The sequence below is a fragment of the Schistocerca nitens genome, chromosome 6, assembly GCF_023898315.1.
Source record: "Schistocerca nitens isolate TAMUIC-IGC-003100 chromosome 6, iqSchNite1.1, whole genome shotgun sequence".
Taxonomy (NCBI): Eukaryota; Metazoa; Arthropoda; class Insecta; order Orthoptera; family Acrididae; genus Schistocerca; species Schistocerca nitens.
Genome location: NC_064619.1, coordinates 366,305,341 through 366,326,226, shown reverse-complemented (window position 1 = coordinate 366,326,226; position 20,886 = coordinate 366,305,341). Strand labels below are relative to the sequence as shown.

At 38.3% G+C, this 20,886-nt stretch overlaps 1 protein-coding gene across 1 annotated transcript in view; it reads left to right on the top strand.

Moving 5' to 3' along the window:
* LOC126263364 (dynein axonemal heavy chain 10) overlaps positions 1–20,886 on the top strand; it is a 1,742,213-nt gene that overhangs the window by 1,489,428 nt on the left and 231,899 nt on the right. Inside the window, exons 62-64 of the mRNA XM_049960456.1 lie at positions 4,005–4,107; positions 7,644–7,824; positions 10,882–11,036. Of these exons, the coding sequence (XP_049816413.1) occupies positions 4,005–4,107; positions 7,644–7,824; positions 10,882–11,036 (439 nt within the window). The remainder of the gene's footprint in view (positions 1–4,004; positions 4,108–7,643; positions 7,825–10,881; positions 11,037–20,886) is intronic.

The window sequence follows — 20,886 nt, the reverse complement described above, 5'->3', positions numbered from 1 at the left end:
ACTGCGCAAAGACAAGCATACAAAGAACCTCGATCAAAGAATCTACAAGTCAAACTTGAAGATGATACTTCTTGTGGTTGATAGTTACCACATATTTATTGTATCTAACTGGCCAGTTTATTTCATTGTTAACATTTGACTACAATGGTCATATAAATCTTTGGCTGTTAAATTTACAGCTAAACCACTGTAGATTATAGTGTCTGAGAATAAATCGTCAGTGGTCGTTACACTATGTTTACAGTATTTGTAGGGAATTTCATGGTGGTACATAATCCAAAATTGGACAAAACAACTCAGTGTGCCATCAATAAGTACATTCCCATAGAAAATAAACATAAAAGTCTCCACAAAAAATAATCTCCAGTTAAGTCTCCATAACATTGTGAAAACTGTCTATAGATGCTTAAGATACATTTTAATGTCGGCCTGTGAACTGTTAGAACTATTAGCTTCTGCGTTTCATGATCCACTATTGTGGCACAGCTTTCAAAGCAACATTCAATACAAAATTCATTAATATGAAGGGCCTGAGACTTAACTCAGTTTTTGTTTTTCATATCATGCCACCCCCACTTCTTTTTCTTGTTGCTGTTTTTAAAGTAGTATTATGTTAGCTTGTAGCCATTGTGATGAATCTGTTTAAGTTCAATGACTTACATGTGAAGCTCTGATTTGTGCAACAAATCTGATGGACATACCATGACATGTAATAGTGCTTATCTCAGATATACTACTATAATATTGTCTGGCAAGAACTAGATGGCCAGATGTAATTGTTGATAGGATATGAGATTTTACATTTTTATAAATTTTCAGCAATTTATTTATGTAGAGAATAAATGAGATTTATATGTCTTTTTATGCGAGATTTTTTAATTTGTTATGGTTTGCATTGGATAATCTTCGTTAGGCTTTTGAAATGAATATTAAATATTAAGTTTGGATAAATGGACCATTGGTTACCAATTTTTTAAAGTCTTAACATTGGGATAATTTTTGGAGTTTTTCTGCAGTAGGTAGATCATCCTGATTTGGTTGCAGTAGACACAAAATATTTGCATAGGGTTGTTGCTTATGCTAGGTGTTTGAATAAATTTCTTCACTGAGAAACTTAGAAAACTGATTGACTACTTAATTCTTCTTCAAAGAGAGGGCTTGAATTTCTCTGTGACTGTCAGGGAACCATCTGCCAGCTGTGCTGTAGCTTCTAAAGTAATATTCAGAATAAATCATAGTAACCTTATGCAAGTAATATTGCAGTTAATAGTCCAAAATGTTCGTTACTTGTGGAAAAAGCATCTTTCAGTTGTCATCAGCAGCTTGTAGGAGGAAAACTCGCGTGGCTCAAGATCCAATGGAAGCATGATTATTTTCATTGTTTATTAATTGTTTAAAGGGTCCACCTTAAAAGTGAAAACTATAGCATGCTGCTGCAGAGGAGAAAAGTCATAAGAATGATGATTGATGTTCTACCTCTACATTAAATGTATTTGCAGTTGCAAATATGGATAACCATCAGCTGTATAAGGGAATGACAACAATGAAAATTTGTGACAGACCAGGAATTGAACCCAGATTTCCTGCTTGACTATCTGAGCACATCTTGCGGCCAGATCCTAACTGCCATATGTCATCAACCACATGTGTACACCAATTATGTATATTCCTGTACAGGGGAGACATTTTACTTGGAAGTCACTTTCCCGGTGTCAGCTGATAAATATAATATTGCAGTGCCTATGTTATTCTGAATTATGAAGCAAAGACTTTTGGATGTGCATGCATGTCTGGAGGAAGAGTACTATGGCAACTACAACCATTAAAAAATACATTAAATGTATCCGCAGCTGTGAATATGGATAACCATCAACTGTATAATAGAATTACAGCAACAACGTTTGTGCTGAACTGGGACTTGAATACATGTGAAGCTCTGATATGTGCAACAAATCTGATGGACATACCATGACATGTAATAGTGCTTACTTCAGATATACTACTCTTATATTATCTGTAATTGTTGATAGGATATTAGATTTTACATTTTTTATAAAATTTAAGCGAATTATTTATGCAGAGAATTAATGACATTCATATGTTTTTTATGTGAGATTTTTTAATTTGTTATTGTTTGCACTGGATAATCTATGTACCCCGTTTATCAAGAGTGATTGCCTTAGCATCTCATTCAACTTTGCATCATGATTCAGAATCACACAGGCCCTGCAATAACATCTTTATCTGTCCACACAGGCAAGTGACTTCCAAGTAAAATGCCTATCTGTATGGGAATATACATAATGGATGTATGAGTACACATTGTAGATACAAGGTTGACAACAATGGATGTTTCAGTCTGGCCATGAACCATGATTGGGTAGCCAAATGGTAAGACAACCACTCACTATAAGCATGAAACCTGGGTTCAAGTACTGATCCAGAACAAATTCTCATTGTCATCATTCCATTATACAGCTGACAGTTATCCGTATTTGCAACTACGAACATATTTAATGTATTTCATAATGGCTGTAGCCACAGCTATGCTTGTCCCTTTGGAGATGTATGCATGTCCGAAGGAACTTTGCATCATAATTTGGAGTAATGCAGGCACTGCAATATCATATCAATATTATATTTGTTTGTTTATTATACATGAGGGTGGTTTGAGAAGTTCTTTGAATTATCACGAGAGGCCAGCGTTAGCACAACAAGTTGTTCACGTGATATTCATTGGACTGTCACCTGTAAACACGTGCCATGTCACTGCTCTTCCAAGAGCACTGACATAGCCATGTCAGTGACTGGCAGTGACATGGCTATGTTTTTCCCATGTAGTGATTTGCAAAGACTGAAAAAATCAAGATTAAAGCAGTGATTAAGTATTTGTAAAGAAAGGTATGAAAGCAAAAGACATTCATGCCAATTTCCAGAATACACTAGGGGACTCTGCTCCTTCATATTCAACTGTTGCCAAGTGGACAAATGAATTTAAATTTGTTTGGGAGAGCTTACATGATGATCTGCACAGTGACTGGCCAAGATGTGTCACTACTCCAGAAATCATTGCAAAAGTGCAAATAATGTTTATGGAGGATCGCTGATTGAAAGTGTGGGAAATTGCTCATGCTTGCCAGATGTCATCTGAAAGGATATACCACATTTTAACTGAAGAATTGGAAATGAGAAAACTATCTGCAAGATGGGTGCCACGACTCCTGACGCGCGCCAACACACATGTGCCTTTGCAATGGAAAAATTGCATGAACTTAAGTATGAATTGTTGCCACACCTGCCTTATTCACCTGATATTGCTCCGTCACACTTCTGTCTCTTCCCAAAACTGAAAATTTTTCCTGATGGACGAAGATCCACTTCAAACAAAGAATTGATAGCCGGAGTTGACTATTATTTTGCAGGCCTGGAGGAAACTCATTTTTGAGATGGGATCAAGGCACAAGAACATCATTGGACCAAGTGCATTAATCTACAAGGAGACTGCATTGAAAAATAAAAAAAGTTTCAGTAATGTGAGTACTTTTTTTCTATTCCTTTCCAAGAACTTTTCAAACCACCCTCATATGTTCACTACTTGAACTCCACCTAATCTCACCCTCCTCCAACCCCCACATCACACACATACAAATACATTACTCTAGTTTCATTCAGTAGAGCACCATAGTCTATTTCATGTAATAATGTATTTAATAGGAAAATTTATGTTCAGTGGGTTGTCTGCCTCTAGTGAGTGTCCATAAAATTCTTCTGGTTTCTTGAACACATCATTCTGTAAAGAAAACCAATATTTCAGCCACTTTCAGTTCTCTATGAAAGCCACTTCCAACAGTTACTATATCATTGGTTCACTTTTCATAGTGATGCAGAATAAACCCAGAAGAATTACATGGAATCTAACAGCAAAATGTTTCAATTAAAATGCAGATAAATGTATATATTATGGTGAAATATGTGAAAAGTAAACCTTAAAATCTGTTTTCTAGATGGACATCTGAGGGCCTTCCACCAGATGAATTGTCAGTACAGAATGGCATTCTTACAACACGTGCAAGTCGTTTTCCGCTTTGTATTGACCCTCAGCAGCAGGTACTTTATAACTGGTGATATGATTGATTCACAAATGCTACTCAGAAAAATATGATATGGATTTTGTCATAGCAAGTGGATAAATAATTACTATAACATAGTTTTACTTTTTTATATAGAAACATGTGTCCTGTTTCACTTGTATTAATTATGTTACTATTTTTCTTCTCATTTTTTTGAGAAAACCCTTAAATTTTTTCACTGTACAGATGACTACTTGAAATTTTAATTCTTATAAAATTTTAAAACTTATAATTTAACATATTGTGTCCACTATGTGTTCACTATTAAGGCAGAGGAAGTCTATTTATTGCAGTGAAGACATATCTAGCTTGACATGAGCATTTGTCTCAATGCCACAGCAGGAACAGAGTGATTGTGGGAATCTAATTAGTAATAATATCATATAGAAAATGGAGAAAGTATGTCACATTTCAAAATGCAGAGAAATTTGTGAAATAAGTATGAATCCTTCTGAAAATAAATAAAATAGTGAACGAAAAGAAAGAAGATCAAGAGTTTCAGATTTTGTCAATACTGTGGTCCTCAGAGATTGATCACTTACAACAGTAGAGCAAGGATTTGGAAAGAAGTGGATCACATCATTTTCTAACGAATTATCCTAGCATTCACTCTAGTTCATGTAGGGAAACCACTGAAAATCTGTTTCAGGTTTGCCAGACAGGAATTTGATACTGTTCTTCCATACTTAGCAAGTTTTCATCTGTCCTCACAAGGTCTACAATTTTCTTCCATACTTAGCAAGTTTTCATCTGTCCTCACAAGGTCTACAATGTATACAGACACATAACTTAGATGAATACACATATTGAATCAGATGCAGGCAGCTGTGAAGGAGTAGCCTCATGAAGCCAGAGTAATACTATAAAACTGCAATGGCCTAGGCAAGAGAAATGGAAGCAGTACTACTTGGCAAAGATTTTTTTTAGAGAATGTAGATATGTTCTCACATGCCTGAAAAAAGTTCATTTGAAACTTGAGAATCATGTTGTAAAATGAGAACTACACTGAATATTTATCTTTATGGTGTTCATTTAAACTAAGTATAAAAAGCATTTTGTCACAATATAAAAAAATGAAATAGTGTTATGAACATAAGATGTTAGAATGATACCAACATACTTTGAGGGATTGTAGAGGGTCCTGAGGTACAAACTGAGGTGCAGTGTTTCTCTTTAAATTGGTGTTCGTGCTTTTTACAACCCCCGCCTCCCTTTCTCTCTCTCTCTCTCTCTCTCTCTCTCTCTCTCTCTCTCTCTCTCTCTCTCTCTCTCTCTCTATCGCTCCTTTTTGTTTTTTGTGTAAAAATATCATCTTCACTTTTGTAGCCTCAAAGTAATTTTCTCATAATTGTGCTTATAATCATGAGCAGCAAACAGGTCACTGTTTCAAAATTTTCACTCGTAGAACAAAAGTTCATAATTATTAAATCAGAGATGATAAGGATTCAGTGATGATATGCTCAAGATTAATCATTTAATTTGCAGAACAATACTTCATAATTATTAAGTTTCAGATAACTGTCACTTGCTGATAAAATATTCGTAGTTTGGCAGTAAATATGAATAATAATTGCAGTCAACACATTTAGTATTTTCACTTCAAAAAAATTTCAGTAATTTCAGGTTCAGGGATATCAAATATTTAATATTCTTGAAATAAAACACCGAATTCCCTATTTTCCCCAATAAATCTTCTCACACCATAGTTTACTGAACTTGTGCTGATGTAGCCACTGTCTCATGAGGGGGACTGCAGATTCATGAATCTGGATCAGGCAGCAAGTCAAGAATCATGGACTTTGATTGGCACACCAACTGCTGAGAGATTCTGCACAGTGCATGTGCAGAAAATTGCAGAAATTCTCCCGACAGACAGAATATCTGGGAAACACACAATTCCTTTATAAGAATGTAGAAAAAGATTGATTACTATTTACTGTAAAGAATACACTGTAAGTTTCAAATAGGCATTTGGCCCGAGCTGCTGGAATTGGCAGTCATGTGTGCATGAGGTGTGCTTGCTTGTGTGTATTAATGATCTGTGCTTCTCTTTTGCTGATAAAGGCTGTGGCTGAAAGCTTTATATACGTGTCTTTTAATTGTATCTGCCTGCAACTTAATGTGTCTTCCTCAAGGTAAGTATCAATCTATCTTTTCCTACCTTGTTGATATTCCCACCTGGAGTTTTCATTGTTTGACAGTTCCTTTACAAGAAGTCATGACAATTCCAAAACTGTAGTATACAAAAATGTATTCACAAAATCTATCATGGTGTTAATATGATGTGGCCAGACCTGCTGCCATAAAACAGGGTTTACATAAACTCTGGGAACATTTCAATTATTTATTGCACAAGTACCAAACATTCTACAGATATCATATATATGTCATTTTGAAGAGAAAGCCTGAAAGTCCCCCCCCCTTCATGTATACTGCCACAGTGTAGTAGTTTGGTAATTTGCTGATAGTCAGTGCTAGTTGCAAACGTGGTGAGTGCAGGTGCTGTGCCACAGAAGGGGATAGCTGTTTCATGAAGTGGCCTCCCCAATCACTAGATCCCACTCTGTGTGACTTTTTTCTGTGGGGACACATTAAAGATCTGTTGTTTGTACTGCCTCTACCACGTGATGTAGCAGAGCTCCGGAAGAGAACACAGGAAGCGACTGCCACAGTCAGCGATGCCATGCTGGGTCAGGTATGGCAAGAATTCAATTACCGTATCTGTGACATCTGCTGGGTCACTCATGGTTTGCATATCAAATGTTTCTAAAACAAAAGGTTCAGAATTTCTCCTCAAAAGGAAATATGTATGACATCTGTACAATGTTTAGTTCTTGTGCAATAAATAATTGAAAGTGTTCCCTTACTTTACATACACCTTGTATTTAACACCTGGTGAATACTTATCAGGTGGCAGCAGAAATATGCATATGAACAACAGCTACTGATCTGTCTCCCTTGACACTGGGCCCTTAATAACTTTCCTAATATATCCTTACATAGTCCAATTTCCTCCTACTCATTTCTATCATATGAAGGAGTATCTATCTCGTATTTCTGAAACTTAACTACATAATGTACAGCACTAGATAAAAGTAAAAATTATTAGGTAATTTCAATCAGTAGATAGTTCTAAGTGTAGGCATGCACAAGATGAATTCTCTTTTGATACAATCTTTGGATTTTTCACATCAGTAAGTGTTTTCATTAATTGAGTTACCTACATTGCAAGGTGTAATACTGAATGAACAGATGAATCAGACACCAATAGTAATAAGCTGTAAAAATGGTGCTGTTGAAATTTTGAGAATAATCAAGCCAATGAATATTATATAGCTTGCAGTTCAAATAATACATTTGCTATAAATGGAATGTGTGTTTTATTATTAAAATGTATTTATAACATGAAATTTTTGAAGAAATTTGTACATTTATGAGTAATGTGTGTGCTAAAAACAATTATAATAATTTGGAAATAAAAAATAACATTCATCTACCATTCATCTCCTGCAGGCACTTACTTGGATCAAGAAGAGAGAAGAAAAAAGTAATCTGAAAATACTAACATTTAATGATGCAGATTTTCTGAAGCAACTTGAAATGGCCATAAAATATGGATTTCCTATTCTGTTTCAAGATGTGGATGACTACATTGATCCAGTTATTGACAATGTCATTGAGAAGAATATTAAATGTTAGTTGCAATGTCTTATATGAATTTATAAGAAACTGGAGCATGAAGTATGATGACTTTGCTTATAAATCCTTATATAGTCTGATTTCCTCCTACCCATTCATATTGTATGCAAGATTATTTTGCCTATCTATCTGAAACATAATATTGGTGCACAGGCATTTTGATAACTACTGTATTTTTTTGTTTTATATTCAAACAAATTCAGAGATCACTTTATTCTGCTAGTACTGTAATTACACCGACGAACTTCTCTTATAGGACTGGTATATATGGTAGATCCTTCTAACTGGACCTAGTTAGCAGATTATCATGGTTGGTGAATTTTGCTTCGTATGTATGGCAATCTTGCTAACGTACAGGGCAAATATTTGTAAGGATCATGACTCTGTAATATTATAACTGACAGTAATTTAACATATTTCAGTTGTTGCTTGAAATATATTTTTCATGTTTCTTCCTGAATTTAAATCAGTGGAAGACACTTGGGAAAATTCTGTGTTGTATTACCATCAAATATAGCTTCACATGTCATAATCATAATCATTCTGCTGTATTAGCAAGTACTTTGCATCTCCATTTCATGCTATCCATTGCTTTCTTTTTAATGCCAGTGTATGTGTTGCCATCCATCACATCATCCATGATCTGAAATCTCTTTCACCCTCACCTCCTCTTTCCTTTGACATACCCTTCTAAGACTGTTTTTATCAGCCCGTCCTTCATTCTTAATACCTGTCCAGTCCAGTTTCATTTCCTTCTTTTCATTACATCCAGTAACTGTCTTTGCATTCTCACTCTTCTCAGTACTTCTTCATTTTTCATTTATCCATCCAGATTATTTTCCATCCTCCACCATGCTCACGTTTCAAAAGCCCCCAGCCTTGCTCATCTTCCTTCCTCAGTGTCCACATTTCAGCAGTATACAGGAGGACACTCCATATAAAACATTTTATTAATCTTTTAGTTAAATATGTGTCCATATTGCTGCAGGAAATTCTCGTTTTCTTATATAATGCCTCTTTCACCATTCTGGTTTTATTTCTGTGCTGCCCTTCCATTTGGCTTCCATCCTGCTTCTGAGGTATTTAAAACTTTGCTCATTTTCTAATTCTTCTTTATTCAGTGTTATGGTTACCTTTTTATATCATTCCGGTGCCATTACTTTTTTTGTATTGATTTTCATTCCATAAATCTTCCCTTTAGCTTCAGTAGTACTAAATACTAAATCAAAAATAACTCAAGAGCTGTTTATAGTTTGTAGAGTGACATTGAGGCCTTTGTATCTCTTCCATATCACAAATAGTAAACATTGAAGTACGCATTCAGAAAATACAGGGTGTCCCAGGAGGAACAGTCAGTATTCAGGTATATGACAAGAATGATCATTTGAAGCACAAAGTCTAATAAACATGGGCTCTACAGTGCATACCTTAAGATCTATTAGCACTTGTTCATATTTGCTAATGTGAAACATGTCTTGAAACATGTCTTGAAAAAGTGCTCAGAGCTCATAAGATATGTGTTTTAGAGTCCATGTTAACTAGACTTTTTAGTTTAAATGATTGTTCATGTAATATCCCTGAATACTTAACATTCCTCCTGGGGCACCCTGTATATATTTGTACAAGTATGTTCCATATCTTCTGCAGAACCACTGGATCAGTTTCAGGCAAACTTGGCACACGTGCCACTTTCTGTCTGGAAAAACGCTCTGTGGGAGTGAAAACTACTTACCATTCATAATGGTGGAACAGGCTAACACCTTGAGACAAATGCACAGTTTAATCTTCTCTTGACATACAGTGACTGACTTGTACTGAGTCGAACATTTAAGTGATGTTGTGAATACCATTACAAAATATGTCATTGTAGTTTACATTAATGTCCATAAGATATTTGGTTCATCGGTATTCCTTGAAGCCACATATGGCATGGAGATCTCTTTGCTGTATGTGTAAAGACATCAAGCAAAGCTCAACTACTGTTGTTACCAGAACTAGTATTAGCACCACACAAAACCCAATATGAATACTTAAGAAAGACAAACAAAATGTAATCTAAAGTAACACTGATTTCAAATTGAAATGAATTTAATTTTCAAGCAAATGATATTATCCAACTTCTCACTAACTTGAAATTCATCACACTTGTTCATTTATAGATTACTACAGTACGGAAGTTTCTGACCACTCCTCTAAATTTATTCAGAATGATTACTATAAAACAACAGGAAGTCTCAAATCCTCTCAACAGGAACTGAAATTGAGGACTTTCACAAGACACACATGCATTTTGGATCCTGAGATGTGCATGATTCAATAACCATCATTGGACACAATAGTGGTATCTTTTGTGTCACAGGCCGTGAGGATAATGGTGTAACTGTTGATCCACTCAGTGTTAGGAGACCCTTTTCAGACCATGCTGTCTCATTACTTTTCTATTCTTGCCCCATAACCACCTTCCACCCCCTCCTCCTCACATCCTGCATCCCTTTGCCCACTTATCTGCCCTGGCAGTTATACATTATCAGACTGTGTTGGTGCAGCCTAAGTGATGAATAAGAACATTTTCTAAAAGAAAAGCAAAAACCCAGAAGCTGGTAAGCAGATGTGATTGTTACATGTAGCTATGTGCAACTGACAATCTATCTCAATGTTAAGTGGTTATCTAATGTCATTTTTGTATCAGATTTCCACCCCAGAATTTCCATTTACTCAACCATAAATGTGTAATTTTTTTTTCTCTAAAAAAATTGTCATTGACAGGTCATATATCACTAACGTAGTTAAGTAACAGTGTCTTTCTCATAGTATGCAGATAGGTATTGTGTCTGTGCCACATTTGAAATGAAGTGCAAAATGAAGGGAATTTTTTAATTTACCACAGTGTTTCTGTGTTTTTGTGGAAGTATGGTTGCATAAATTTTACATAGAATAAGAACAATTAATTGTCTCCTAATGTAAATAGTCGTGATAATGTGAAATATTGAATATAAACTTTTAGATTATTCTAATTTTGTATTTGTCCTGTACTGTAAACCTCCTCTTGCAGCTCAAAGTGGACGAACGTTTGTAATGTTGGGAGACAAAGAAGTGGACTATGATCCTAAGTTCAGGCTTTATCTCACAACTAAACTATCCAATCCTGCATTCAACCCTGCTGTTTATGCCAAAGCTGCTGTCATCAACTACACTGTAACAGTCTCGGTATGTGGTCCATTATTATTTCCTAGAGTAGTGTCCATTGTTTGTTGCTTTGTTAAACAATGCATTATGGTATCACTGCTTGAAACCGTTCAAAGATTCAGTATTTGACAACCCATAGCTGAACTATATAAACTGACAAAAAAATATTCCATGTCATTCTTTCTGTTTTGTGTTGCATGTTGCAACCTGACATATTAATGTGTGAGAATTTTTTGTATTGTATTTAATTATTTATAATTTGGTGAAGTATTCATTCAAGGATTTCCTTCTCATGCTGTCTGGTAACTCTCCCCTGGCCCAGGGTTCTGGGTGACTTTTCCAAACTCTATTACTTTTCTTAAACCTCCCCAGTTCTTCTGAAATACAGACACAAGCAGGGATATGTCTGCTTGTGTCTGTATATGTGCGGATGGATATGTGTGTGTGTGTGCAAGTGCATACCTGTCCTTTTCTCCCCCTAAGGTAAGTCTTTCCACTCCCGGGATTGGAATGACTCCTTACCCTCTCCCTTAAAACCCACATCCTTTCGTCTTTCCCTCTCCTTCCCTCTTTTCTGATGAAGCAACCTTAGGTTGCAAAAACTCAAATTTTGTGTGTGTGTTTGTGTGTCTATCAACATACCAACACCTTTGTTTGGTAAGTTACATCTTTGTTTTTAAATGTTTTTCATGTAAACCATAAATGTTTTATTTGCAATTCACTGAAAGTAAATGCAATATATATTGAAGGCTAGTTGGATTTTACTACAAATCATTGCTATCAATTCCCTATAAGTCACACAATTTAAATCTAAATGAGGTAAGGTTGGTTTGCAAACTTTATGTTATGGAAAAATGATAATCATACTAATTTTTACAGAATTCTAATTCATTTTACAGAAATGTTAAATAAATATTTTTTATTCATATTAGCAAATGTGACACATTCCTTTGCATCCTAGTCATTCACTTGCTTACACACTGTCAGGACAGATAATAAATATATTAGTATCTGTCTTTCATCTAACATTTTGTTTTTATCAAGTGCTATAGAATATGCATATGCTTAATAAATCTACAAGCGACATATCCATTTGTTAAACATCCCTGTAACTTTTAAATCTGTCAGATATTTCACACTGACAATAAAATGAAACTAAATTCCACTCATTTGTGATCAAGAGGAAGTATGTCATGCAGATGCTTAACAAAGATGAAAATTACGGTGTACAGTTTATACCTATATTGAGTGATGGACTGACATACATACACATAAAATTATGAGAATGATAGGTTGCTACTCACCTTATAGGAGTCATGGAGTGGAAGACTGGCATAAGGAATAAAAACTGCTAGATATTACACTACTGGCCATTAAAATTGCTACACCACGAAGATGACATGCTACAGAAGTGAAATTTAACCGACAGGAAGAAGATGCTTTGATATACAAATTATTAGCTTTTCGGAGCATTCACACAAGGTTGGCACCGGTGGCGACACCTACAATATGCTAACATGAGGAAAGTTCCCAACCGATTTCTCATACACAAACAGCAGTTGACCGGCGTTGTTGTGATGCCTCGTGTAAGGAGGAGAAATGTGTACCATCACGTTTCTCACTTTGATAAAGGTCGGATTGTAGCCTATCCCAATTGCGGTTTATCGTATCGCATTGCTGCTCATGTTGGTCGAGATCCAATGACTGTTAGCAGAATATGGAATCGGTGGGTTCAGTAGGGTAATACGGAATGCCATGTTGGATCCCAACGGCCTCGTATCACTAGCAGTCGAGATGACAGGCATCTTATCCGCATGGCTGTAACGGATCGTGCAGCCACATCTCGATCCCTGAGTCAACAGATGGGGACGTTTGCAAGACAACAACCATCTACATCAACAGTTCGATGATGTTTGCAGCAGCATGGACTATCAGCTCGGAGACCATGGCTGTGATTACCCTTGACACTGCATCAGAGACAGGAGTGCCTGCGATGGTGTACTCAACGATAACCTGGGTGCACGAATGGCAAAACATCATTTTTTCGGATGAATCCAGGTTTTGTTTACAGCATCATGATGGTCGCATCCGTGTTTGGCGACATCGTGGTGAACGCACATTGGAAGTGTGTATTTGTCATCTCACCATACTGGCGTATCACCCGGCGTGATGGTATGGGGTGTCATTGGTTACACGTCTCGGTCGCCTCTTGTTCACATTGACGGCACTTTGAATAGTGGACGTTACATTTCAGATGTGTTACGACCCGTGGCTCTACCCTTCATTCAATCCCTGCGAAACCATTCATTTCAGCAGGATAATGCACGACCGCATGTTGCAGGTCCTGTAAGGGCTTTTCTGGATACAGAAAATGTTCAACTGCTGCCCTGGCCAGCACATTCTCCAGATCTCTCACCAATTGAAAACGTCTGGTCAATGGTGGCCGAGCAACTGGCTCGTCACAATATGCCAGTCACTACTCTTGATGAACTGTGGTATCGTGTTGAAGCTGCATGGGCAGCTGTACCTGTACATGCCATCCAAGCTCTGTTTGACTCAATGCCCAGGCGTATCAAGACCATTATTACGGCCAGAGGTGGTTGTTCTGGGTACTGATTTCTCGGGATCTATGCACCCAAATTGCATGAAAATGTAATCATGTCAGTTCTAGTTTAATATATTTGTCCAATGAATAACCGTTTATCACCTGCATTTCTTCTTGGTGTAGCAATTTTAATGGCCAGTAGTGTATAAGCTATTAGACTGTGTTCTTCATCACAATAGTCAAAACAAAAAAACCACACACACACACACACACACACACATTCTCACATGCATAACTTACACATACATGGCCACTGTCATCTTTGGATGCTGAGGCCTGAGTATGACTGCAGCAAAGGTGAGCAGCATTCTTTGCTGGGGTTGTTAGTGGGGTTGCAGAATAAATGTGGAATGGAAAGAGGGAGGAGTGACAGGAAGGGGTTCGGTATGATATTAGATATTAGTTCTGGGAACATGCAGGGATGTGAAGGGTACAGGATGGTGGGCTGCTAGGTGCAGCCTTGGCAGGGGGGGGGGGGGGGGGGGGGGGGAGAAATATAAAAGGGGAATTGACTATGTAGTGCACCGGTGTGTAGTGCTGGAGGGCAGTGGCAGGTGAAGGTTGAGGCCATGGAGGTTACAGGAAGAAAAGGATTTGTGACAGAGAGAGTTCCCACTTACATACTTGTAGTTCAGAAAATGTGGTATTGGTGGGGATAAGACAGTTGACATAGGCTGTGAAGCAGTCATTACAGTCAAGCACATCACATTGGGCAGGTTTCTCAGCAACTAGGTGAACTAGGACTCTCTTGGTCAGGGTATGACAGTGGACATTCATGTGGACAGACAGCTTTTTAGTCGTCATGCCTATGTAGAATGCCACACAGTGGTTGAAGTTTTGTTGGTAGATCACATGGCTGCTTTCACAGACAGCCCTGTCTTTGATGGGGTAGACATGCATCTGACAGGACCAGAGAAGGTGATAGTGGTAAGGCGGGTACCAGGTTGAGATTCATTGGGAGAGTGCTTAGAAAATGTAGTCCATCAACAAAGGAGGTGGCTTACAAAACACTCGTTTGACCTATACTTGAGTATTGCTCATCAGTGTGGGATCCGTACCAGATCGGGTTGACGGAGGAGATAGAGAAGATCCAAAGAAGAGCGGCGCGTTTCGTCACAGGGTTATTTGGTAACCGTGATAGCGTTACGGAGATGTTTAATACACTCAAGTGGCAGACTCTGCAAGAGAGGCGCTCTGCATCACGGTGTAGCTTGTTCGCCAGGTTTCGAGAGGGTGCGTTTCTGGATGAGGTATCGAATATATTGCTTCCCCCTACTTATACCTCCCGAGGAGATCACGAATGTAAAATTAGGGAGATTAGAGTGCGCACGGAGGCTTTCAGACAGTCGTTCTTCCCGCGAACCATACGCGACTGGAACAGGAAAGGGAGGTAATGACAGTGGCACGTAAAGTGCCCTCCGCCACACACCGTTGGGTGGCTTGCGGAGTATAAATGTAGATGTAGATGTACAGGATAGGTCTTGCACCTAGATCTGTTGCAGTGCTGTGAGCCATGGAGCACAGGGATGGGATCAGAAGTGATATAGCAATGGACAAGGATACTGCGTAGTTTGGGTGGCTGGTGGAATAACCTTGTGTGAGGGGTGGGGTAAATAGTGAAGACAATATACCTCATTTCAGGGCACAATGAGAGGTAGTCAAAACCTTGGCAGACAATGTGATTTAGTTGCTCCAGTTGCTGTGTCACAAGGGGGAGGAGGGGGGGGGAGATTCCTTTGTTCCTATGTGGGTAGACAATGGGTATGTGGGGGTGTTAAGTTACTAGGGAAACAAGGCTCAGGAGATCTGCTTCTGAACAAGTTGTGGGTGGTAAATTTGGTCTACGAAGATTGCAGTGAGAGCCTTGCCATATTTGGAGAGGGATTTCTCAACACTACAGATGTGACAAATATGATTGGCCAGGCTATGTGGAAGGGATATTTTGGTAAGGAATGGGTGACAGCTGCTGAAGTAAAGGTATTGTTGGTTGTTGGTAGGTTTGATGTGGATGGAGCTACTGGGTAGCCATCCTTAAGGTGATGGTTGACAACAAGAGAGGTGACTTGGGGGGCTGAGGAGGACCAGGTAAAGTGAAAGGGGGATTAGGTATTGAGATTCTGGGGAGTTGGATAGGATGTCCTCATACTGAGTCCTTATCACGAAAGTTCCTATCCCTATTGCCACATCAAGTGACTTTGCAAGAATGGTCTTCTTGCTACACATACCTTCTCACTGTCAATTCAACACTTGTCTTGTTGCAAAGACAACCCCATTTCCTGACGCAAGGTTGTGACTTGGCTGTACACTCCTGTATGACTGAGAGAACAATTTGTCTGTCATCTGAGATGCTAATCATGTAGGGCTGTTGAGATCCTGCTTGATATTGAGTGTGTCCCCCTGAACTCAGTAATTCCATATTGACATGATAGTTGTGGGATCCCAGCCAGTGTCAGCATCAAGATGGAGGACCAAGGCAAGCATTTATGGAGATGAAACTATAAAAGATAGTCTCAATAGGACATGATTCTGATGCAGTTGGAATTCAACATTAGGTGTTCTTCGATGTTTTGGCTGATTCATTCATTAAGTGATTAACTCATTAATTGCATTAGACTTTGCAAGAATGTGAGGATACTATACAAAACTAAATATATTTCTCTTTTGTAACAATGAATAATTTTCCAATTTTTATAGCACTGTTATCCAGAGGCAAGAACTCGATATATGCTAAGATTACTTATTCTAATTTTATGAGAATCTCTTAATTGCTGAGTCAGAGATGACTGTTTCTAAATGATTATGTACCTTTAAGTTAGGCTACATATTTGAACAATATCGATTAATATGTATTTTCACTAATTTCGTGTTAACTGATGTAAACAGTTTAATCCTCTAAAAATAAAAAAATACCAAATTCTCTAATATTTTTCCAAATAAATCTCAATTTATTAATTTTGTAGCACATGTAAAGTTACCTATGACTGTTGACTAATACTGACAGGATTGTCATCTGTTGTATTAATAGACCTATTCCATCATCAGTCAGTTCCAATAGAAATGGTATGTTTACATTAGGTTAATTACAGACCTCAATTACAGCATTTTTATATCATTTATTTTCATTATTATAATAAAGTGCGACAGGGCTCTTGACAGTGTGAGTCCCATCTTCTCACAGTTGCTTGCTGTCTGCTAATTACCATGACCACGTGACTGCAAAATTCCACATCATATAAAAGTACAATGCCATGTTATAATTTCATAAAGTTTGCTTGAAACAGAAAAGAAACAAAACTGGGAGAATGTCCTGAAATAAAACTAATTTAAATTAATTGAAACATCTGTTTATAACCTTTTATTTGATATCACTCATGTGAGGATGACATCAATGCTGTTGTCAATATTTGTAACATCACAAAGCAGATAATTTTTGCTTATACACATTTCTTCAACTACTTTGTGCTATTGCTCTGAAAGAGGATGCTTCACATTTTTTAATATGTGAATCACTTCATGCAAATTTTATGTTTGTTGCATGTCTCTTTCATGGTGGTGTAATTTTAATGGCCAGCTGTGTATTTTTGCCATGTGTGGGATTCATAATAATATGTTATAAATAGTTTTTAAGGAAAAGATTTACTGTTGTTTTTCAAGACATCTTGTCACTCAAATGTCAAACAAACCTGTAATTATACAAATCAGTTGTTGGATGATTAAAAAGAGTACGATTTAGCAACATACAATGATCAGCTAGAACATTATGACCACTGACCTATATCAGTGTAAACCCGTCCAGGTGATAGCAGCATCATCCAGCAAGAAATGACTACTAGTCAGACACACACATGGAACATGTAGTATCAGGGAGTGTGCTGTCTGTTTCTAGAATGGGGAACGCATGCAACCTATCTGAGTTTGACTGAAGACAGATTGTAATGGCCCAGGGGCTTGGCACAAGCATTTCAGAAACTGCACGACTTGTTGGGTGTTTGAGGAGTGCTGTGGTGAGTGCCTGTAAAAAGTGGTGAAACCATGTCCAGAAGCCATGGTGTTAGGTGGCCACCCCTCATTACAGATGCTGGATGTCATAGGCTGGGCAGACTCGTAAAAGAGGACAGGCAACAAACTACAGCAGAACTAACATCAGACTTTAATGCAAGGTAGAGCACAAGTATGTCTGAACACAAAATCCAATGAACACCCCTAATGATGGGCCTCTGCAACCAACAACCCATGCATGTGCCAATGTTAACACCATGACATCTGCAACAGTTCATTTGCATAATTACAGTTTTATATGAGGGCACATGAGAATCAGTACTGGATGTTGGCACAGTGAAAGAACATTGTATGGTCTGATGAATCCCAATATCTTGTTCATCATGCCAATGGAAAGATATGAATCTGTCATCTTCCAGGGGAACAGCTCCTGTACATCATCACTGCAGGATAGAGATGAGCCGGCAGCAGATCCATTATGCTCTGGGGAAAGTTCATGTGGGCATCCATGGGTCCAGTGAGCCAAGGAGTATTATACACTCGTGCAGATCACGTACATCCTTTCATGTGCTGGCTCAGATCTGATCGTGACTGAACACATCTAGGATGTGATTGAGTGTCACAACAGAGCTCATTGCCCCCTCATTGGAATTTAAGGGAATTAGGTGACTTTTGTTGGGTTGGGTTGTTTGAGGGAGGAGACCACAAATAGCAAGGTCATCAGTCTCATTGGGTTAGGGAAGGAAGTTGGCCGTGCTCCTTCAAAGGAACCATCCCGGCATTTGCCTGAAGCGAGTGACTTTTCTGCGCAGGTGTGGTGTCAACTCCCTCCAGCAACCTATCAAGGCCTTATTGCATCTGTTCGACAAAGTGTGGTCATAATGTTCTGGCTGATCAGTGCACATACCATTGAGATGAGGTTTCTCTGAAAGTTTGCTTTCATTTGGGGATGAGGCACAGTTGATAGAAGGACCAAACTATAATTTTATGCCCATGCATAATAGCAAGTGGAGCTCAAACAATCTGACATCCAGCTTTAATTTCTATCTCAGAGGATTTGAGTTTCTTGTCTACTGCAATGAGTAGAGTGTATAAATGGTTCAGAAGCAATAGGGGAAATTTGTATTTAGGGCCAAAAACATGATGGGCTGGTTGTAGCAACTGTGAAAGGGTATCAGTCTGTCAACATACTATAGTTTTGTATGGGACTTGTAGACAAGGATTTGCAGGCTTCTTTCTGTTGGGAATTTATGTGAAGGCCTCTGAGAAAGTGTGGTGTGAAAGTTTTGAAGAAGGTGAGAAAGTGACTGTTGAAGAGTGTTTTTTATGTGAGTATTGTAGTAATAAGGTGCAGAGAAACTCTAAAGGAGCTGTATGCTGTGATAGCAAGGATTATAAAATCCCAGAGCATCAATGTGAGGGAAAGCACAAAAGATGACTACATCCAGTGGTCATGGAGTCTAGTTCATAAGGAACACAAAGAGATGATGGTACTAGGTGAAGACACTTAAATGGCGCGATACTGTCATTTCCTTAATACTCTGAAGAGCCAAAGAAGCTGGTACAAATGCCTAATATCAAGCAGGGCCCCCACGAGCATGCTGAAGTGTGCAAAACAATGTGGCAGGGACTCACATAATGTCAGATGCAATGCTGAACTGACACATGAATCCTGCAGGGCTGTCCATAAATCCATAAGAGTACGAGGGGGGTGGAGATCTCTTCTGAACAGCACACTGCAAGGCATCTCCAATAGGCTCAATAATGTTCATCTCTGATCAGTTTGGTGGCTAGTGGAAGAATTTAAACTCAAAAGGGTGTTCCTGGAGCCAGCTGTAACAATTCTGGATGTGTGGGGAGTCGCATTGTCCTGCTGGAATTGCCCAAGTTTATCAGAATGCACAATGGACATGAATGGATGCAGGTGGGCAGACAGGATGCTTACGTATGTGTCACCTGTCAGAGTCATATCTGGACGTATCATGGGTTCCATATCACTCCAACTGCACATGCCTCACACCATTACAGAGCCTCCACTAGCTTGAACAGTCCCTGTTGGCATGTAGGGTCCATAGATTCATGAAGTTGTCTCCCTACCCATACATGTCCATCTGCTTGATTTAAATTGAAATGAGACTCATCTGACCAGGCAACATGTTTCCAGTCATCAACAGTCCAATGCTGGTGTTGACAGAATCAGTCGAGGCATAAAACTTTGTGTCGTGCAGTCATCGAGGGTACATGGGTGGGCCTTGGCTCTGAAAGCCCATATCGAATATATTTTGTTGAATGGTTCACATGCTAACACTTGTTGATGGCACTGCATTGAAATTTGCAGCAGTTTGCAGAAGGATTGCACTTTTGTCATGTTGAATGATTCTCTTCAGTTATCATTAGTCCCATTCTTGCAGGATCTATTTCTTGCCATAGCAATGTCAATGATTTGATGTTTCACCAGATTCCTGATATTTACGTTGAAATGGTCATACGGGAAAATCCCCACTTCATCATTCCCTGGGAGATGCTGTCTGCCATCGCTCATGCGCCGATTATAACACTACATTCAAACTCTCTTAAATCTTGACAACCTGCTATTGTAACAGCTGTAACTGACCTAACAACTGCACCAGACACTTGTTGTCATATATAGGGATTGCTGACTGCAGTGCTGTATTCTGTCTGTTTACATCTCTCTATACTTGAGTATGCATGCCTATACCAGTTTCTCTGGTGCTTCAGCGCATAATGGTGTGAGTGAATAATGGCTGACCATCCAAAAATTTATACTGATTTCTGGCTCCACAAGCATGAGCTGGAAAAAGTTTCACTTGAGACTCTTGCATCTCAGTGCAACCTACCTGTGATCCCTGTGTAAGATGGTATGTACTTGCATGAGCCATAACTGAATTAGTTGAAAGTGATTATGTGTTCAGTTAGCACAATACATCTACTAAGAAGTTTCCCATTAAAAGTTCTTACGTTTGGTCCAAATATGTAACCTATCTTATCTGCTTTGAAGATTTGATCTTGCTGCTGTTGCTGCAGAAAACAATAATAAACAAAAGTCCTGGTGTTACAAGCGCTGACCAAGTAGGTAGTAGTGCCCACATTAATTTGTACCAAACATAGTTTTGAGTTCCTATCTTATTAATTTCAAGGTACAACTGTACAAAGTTTTCACAGTGTGTGCCTTTTAGAATCAATTACATGTTTACTAAACTGTTCAGCACAAGTGCCATGTCAATACCTCAAGGAATACTGGGCATA